Genomic DNA, 6,000 nt, shown 5'->3' with positions numbered 1-6,000 from the left:
CCATGTTCACCCCCCCCCCCATGTTCCTTCCATGTTCACCCCTCCCCCCCATGTTCACCCCTCACACACACACTTTCCTTCCATGTTCACCCCTCACACACACACATGTCCATGTGCACCCACTATAATCCCCCCTGCTCACCCAGTGTACAGACCGGCTCCCCCCGCCAGCAGCAGCTCAGTGCACGCAGTGTAAATACCTGTGGTAAAGCCTGGCACTGGCTCCTCTCACTTCAGACGCCATCACTCTGAACCGGTCACGTGATTTCAGTGTGTCACGTGCCTCCCTGACGTCAGAAGGCCCTTCCCGTTCATGGGATTGAGCCTTTTCCGTGCCAGTACCGGCAGAATTGCAAACATTTTTCCATTGATACAAAGTGTCTGATGCGGCGGCGGGCTGTACCATGTGAGCCCAGGGGGGGCCGCTGAGGCTGGGGCCGGGTCGTCCATGGGGCCGTGGAGGGACAGCACGCCGCTGCCTATTTGCAAAAGTGACATAAAGCCAAAAAAAGCAAAACCTTGATCTGAGGCTGTTTTCACCTCGGAGGCAGCATGTCAGGAGGGCCCTCGCCCCCTCCCCCTGTAGAGGTGTCAAGTGGACCGGTAGCAGAGAGCTGGTGTTACACCCAGGTAAACAACATCTGTCTTTCCCATTGCTGCTCCATTTTCTTGCATCTGTTACATTGTTGATAATGGTTCTGGAATGTTGTGGGCACAAGATACACAGTATCCTGCCCAAATTCTGCCCTGGAGCCCAGGCTAGGCGACGCGTGGTACCGATGGCGATTGGGGACTACAAGTCCCAGCCAGGCCCATCAGCAGGGCATAGTTGGATGGGTAGAACGGCTGAGCGAGAACCTGGGCTACCTAGTAATATTCCTGAGTAATGCCCTGCAGTCCAGGACAGGCGGTGTCGCTCCGTCAGCCATTTGGGAACTACAAGTCCCAGCCGGGCCTATCATCAGGACATAATTAAACATGGAGACAGGCTATGCACGGCTTAAAAATCTGTGTTAAGAGCTGGGCTACATAGTGACATGCCTAAATGATGTGTCCAGGAAAAGCGATCTGTGGTGCCACCGGCTATCGGAGGACTACAAGTCCCAGCCAGGCCCATCAGCAGGACATAGCACGGCTATACATGACATAGATAATGTGAGAAGACTTGGGCTACGTCGTTATGGGACTGAATTATGCACTGAAGTCATAATTCCTAAAACACGTGGTACAGTTGGCTATGGGAAGACTACAAGTCCCAGCCAGGCCCATCAGCAGGACATAGAACGGCTATGCACGACTTACATTATGTGATTGGACCGGGCTAGCTATAGGACTGAATTATGTGCTGAGGTGAAAGATGGGGGACGTGTATTACTACCAGCTGTTGGAGGACTACAAGTCCCAGCCAGGCCCAGCAGTAGGACATTATTCAATGTGTAGATGGGCTATGCATGGGTTAAATTGCGCACTAAGACTTGGGCTACGTACTAACATGCCCGAAATGTGCGCTGAAGTCAAGGATAGGTGACGTGTTATCGACAATTGTTGGAGAACTACACGTTCCAGCCAGACCTATCAGCAGGAGGGCTATACATTACAAAAATTGTGCACTAATACCCGGGCTGGAGCATGGTGAAGTATATCTTGCTATCTTGGGGCCTTAGGCTACATTCAAACGACCGTATGCGTTTTGCAGTCCACAAAAAAAAAACGCATGACATCCGCATGACATTTTTTTGCAGATCCATTGTAACACTGCCTAAAACTGACAAAAATAGGACATGTTCTATTTTTATTTATTTTTTTGCGGGGCTACGGAACGGACATACTGATGTGGAAATGAATGGGTCCGCATCCTATCCGCAAAAAAACGGAACAGACACGAAAACAAACAAAGTTTGTGTGCATGTAGCCTTTAGGCTAGGTCTACACGAGGACATTTGTCGCGCGACACATAGGGCACAACTACACTGCAACATGTGTCACGCGGCAATATTTATAATGGTAGTCTATGGTGTCGCACTGCAACATTTCAAATGGATTTTTTGCCACTGTCACGTCGCCGTCGCAGTGCGACACCATAGACTACCATTATAAATATTATCGTGCGACAAAATGTCGTCGTGTAGACCTAGCCTTAAACTGTTTTCTGTGTACCACACATGGATTAGGTGGGTTATTATTTGGGTCAGACAGAGGAGATCCCCGTAAGTGCCTGCTGGGCCCCTGTATCAATATGGCATCCAGGTATCTTCTGGGGAAACCCTCTTCCTAGAGCGCTCGTCACTTCTTGAATTCCCCTATGAAATTTAGGCTGCATTCACACGACCGTATGTGTTTTGCAGTTCGCAAATTGCGGATCCGCAAAACACGGATACCGGCCATGTGACTGTAGCCGGCCCTATGATAGAAATGCCTATTCTTGTCCGATTGCGGACAAGGATAGGACATGCTCTATCTTTTTTGCGGGGCCGCGGAACGGATCTATGGATGCGGACAGCACATTGTGTGGGCGGCCGGTCCTACAGAATTTGGCGGGTTCCTCCAACCAAGTGCAGCAACGTACAGTTATACATGAGATTTTAGATCATGGTGGTCACATTGTGTCTATAGACCCCAACTAGCCACCGACGCTAGTGGTGGTCCGGCCGAGGCCTGCAGTGCCATTTAGGCTGGGTTCACACTTCAGTTAGGCCTCATGCACACGGCAGTTGTTTTGGTCCACATCCGAGCCGCAGTTTTGCCGGCTCGGATGCGGACCCCTTCACTTCAATAGGGCCGCAAAAGATGCAGACAGCACTCCGTGTGCTGTCCGTATCCGTTGCTCCGTTACGTGGGCCGCAAAAAAAATATATAACCTGTCCTACTCTTGCCCGCATTTTACGGACAAGAATAGGCAGTTATATTAAAGGCTGTCCGTGCCATTCTGCAAATTGCGGAACACACACGGACGCCATCCGTGTTTTGCAGATTGCAAAACACACAACGGTCGTGTGCATGAGGCCTTATTGTGTGCCAAAACCAGTAGGGAAGCCTCCTCCAGAGATCAGGTGTAATGGAAAGATTTTCACCTGTTCTGTGTTTTTGACCCGCACTTAGTTTTGGTTCACGATAAGGACTCATGCACACAAACGTTTTTTCTTAACGTGTTTGTTCCGTTCTTTTTGCCAACTGTATGCGGAACCATTCATTTCAATGGGTCCACAAAAAAAACTGAAGTTACTCCTCGTGCATTCCTTTTCCGTATGTCCGTTCCACAAAAATATTTAATGTCCTGTTATTGTCCGTGTTATGGACATATCCTTATATTACTGTTCTATTAGGGGCCGGCTGTTCCATTATGCAAAATACGGAATGCACACGGACGTCATCCATATTTTTTGCGGATCCATTTTTTGCGGACCGCTAAATACATGCAGTCGTGTGCATAAGCCCTAACTGATGGCAATAACTGAAGTGTAAACTTGACCTCACGGGTGCAGTCTTCTCTGCGGTGGTTGTGACTACGGACGATCATTTATATATCGCACAAATGATGACACTTCTGTACGAAGGATACATTTAAATAGATCCCCCACACTTCCTACCCTTTTTTCCCCTCTTTCTTCCTCTTACTCGGTACGTTTGTTATCCCTCCCTCTACGCTCACTATTTCAGGGAGAGACCGGGAAGAAGGGGCAGAGCTTTCAGCTCCAGTTATTGTGGATGGACAGCACCCAGACCCCCACCTATAAAACTTGTAATGTGTCAGACGTGTATGTAAAGGGAGTCTGTCAGGTGTTATATGGCCATTAAAGGGATTGACCACTTTTTTTTTTAAGGGGGGGAGGGGTTTGGCAACTCCTTTGCAGGTGTGCCCAGGAGGGGGCGGGGTTTGTGTGATCGAAGGTCTGGTCTGGGCTCAGTTCCACCACTTGGCTGAATTCTAACGCCATCTGTTTTCAGGCCGTAATATTGGCAACCCCCATAGCATCCTGACGCTGGATGGCATTAAGACCCAGTGCATCGGAGCAAGGGTCTGTATATATATATTTTTTTGTTGATCTACGGTCTGCTCTGGGGTTGGAAATGAATTACATGGTACGGGGTCTGTTATTAATATGGAGGCCTGGTCTGGCCTGGTCTGGCCTGGTCTGGGACCTGATTTTAATGTAGGGAATAGAATATATTTATGTGGTCTGGTCTGATATTAATCGGGTTCTCCAGGCTTTTAATATTGATGACCTATTCTGGATATCAGATAGGCGGAGGTCCGACACCCGGCACTCCCGCCGGTCAGCTGTATTAGGAGACGTTGCGCGCAGTGCTCAAGTGCCGTCTCCCGTCTCTCTTCCTGCTGCTGCTATGTCTATGACCTGCAGGAAGAGAGAAGGGAGAAGACACCTGCGCAATCTGAGCTCCATCTCTTCATACAGCTGGTCGGTGGGAGTGACGGGTGACGGACCCCCGCCGATCAGATATTGATGACCTATCCTGAGGATAGAAAAATGCAGACAGTATCAGCAGCATAAGGATAGGTCATCAATATTAAAAGCCCAGAGAACCCCTTTAATATAATGGTCTGGTCTGGGGTCTGATATTAATACCGTGGTCTGGTCTGGGGTCTTATATTAATACCGTGGTCTGGTCTGGGGTCTGATATTAATACCGTGGTCTGGTCTGGGGTCTGATATTAATACCGTGGTCTGGTCTGGGGTCTGATATTAATACCGTGGTCTGGTCTGGGGTCCGATAATATAGTGGTCTGGTCTGGGGTCCGATAATATAGTGGTCTGGTCTGGGGTCCGATATTAATATAGTGGTGTGGTCTGGGTTCTTATATTAATAAAGTGGTCTGGTTGGGGGTCTGATATTAATACCGTGGTCTGGTCTGGGGTCTGATATTAATACCGTGGTCTGGTCTGGGGTCTGATATTAATACCGTGGTCTGGTCTGGGGTCTGATATTAATATAGTGGTCTGGTCTGGGGTCCGATATTAATATAGTGGTCTGGTCTGGGGTCCGATATTAATATAGTGGTCTGGTCTGGGTTCTTATATTAATATACTGGTCTGGTCTGCAGTCTGAAATAAGTGGTCTGGAGTCTGATATTAAACTAGTGATCTGGGGTCTGGTTCATGAGTCGACCCCTTTAAACTTTCAGGTGTGCCCCTGACCACTTTTAGGTTAATGCTTTAAACATGTGAATGGACATTGTAGCATGTGATGATAATTCACGTGTTTGCTTACAATGGACGTAGCATTAAGAGGACCTGAATTACTAGATAGGCCATATTTTGGGCCTGACTCATGAGATGCCTCTAGTTTTAGGACATGGACGTTCCCTACCATGTGCCTGGTGTGTGACGTCTGGCTGATGTTTCACAGAAGTTTCATTATAAAAGGCTTGTCTGAGCAAATTCTCCTTTTCAAGGGGATTTCCCACTTTCTAATTCCCTCCTGAAACTTGAATTCTTTTAATGGGGCTTTCCAGTTTTATAAAATGGACAATCCCTTTCTGTTAGAAGGTTCCACCGATGAGCTGAACATAGGGGGTCCCACTGCTGGGGACCTCAAGCGATCAGTGGATATTAACTGATTTCATTGTACACATGGCCATTCACAGAATAGTCCATCAAGGACCCCTGAACGCAGTTCATCCGTCTGCTGGGAGGGGACCCTGCTCGCGGGAATTACTCCAATAGATGGTGGTCTGTATACTTACCTTCCCTGCTCATGGCTCTTATTCAGCTCAGGCTCCACTACACTGTGTCCTGACACATCTAACGCTATTTATATAGGGGTTTGGTCAGTGGTCTGATAATAATGTAGGGGTCTGGTCTGGGGTCTGACGTCAATGCAGGCCTCTGGTCGGGGGCCTGACGTCAATGCAGGCCTCTGGTCGGGGGCCTGACGTCAATGCAGGCCTCTGGTCGGGGGCCTGACGTCAATGCAGGCCTCTGGTCGGGGGCCTGACGTCAATGCAGGCCTCTGGTCGGGGGCCTGACGTCAATGCAGGCC

At 48.9% G+C, this 6,000-nt stretch overlaps 1 protein-coding gene across 1 annotated transcript in view; it reads left to right on the top strand.

Annotated features, from left to right (window-relative positions):
* Positions 1-312: 312 nt before the first annotated feature.
* Positions 313-6,000, top strand: part of LOC122944995 (speckle-type POZ protein-like A) — a 28,121-nt gene continuing 22,433 nt past the window's right edge. Inside the window, exon 1 of the mRNA XM_044303769.1 lies at positions 313-630. Within this exon, the coding sequence (XP_044159704.1) occupies positions 553-630 (78 nt within the window). The 5' untranslated portion in view covers positions 313-552. The remainder of the gene's footprint in view (positions 631-6,000) is intronic.

Source organism: Bufo gargarizans, chromosome 8 (assembly GCF_014858855.1).
Source record: "Bufo gargarizans isolate SCDJY-AF-19 chromosome 8, ASM1485885v1, whole genome shotgun sequence".
In the NCBI taxonomy this organism is placed as follows: domain Eukaryota; kingdom Metazoa; phylum Chordata; class Amphibia; order Anura; family Bufonidae; genus Bufo; species Bufo gargarizans.
The sequence above is the reverse complement of the archived record's forward strand: the minus strand, read 5'-3'. Positions and strand labels throughout refer to the sequence as shown.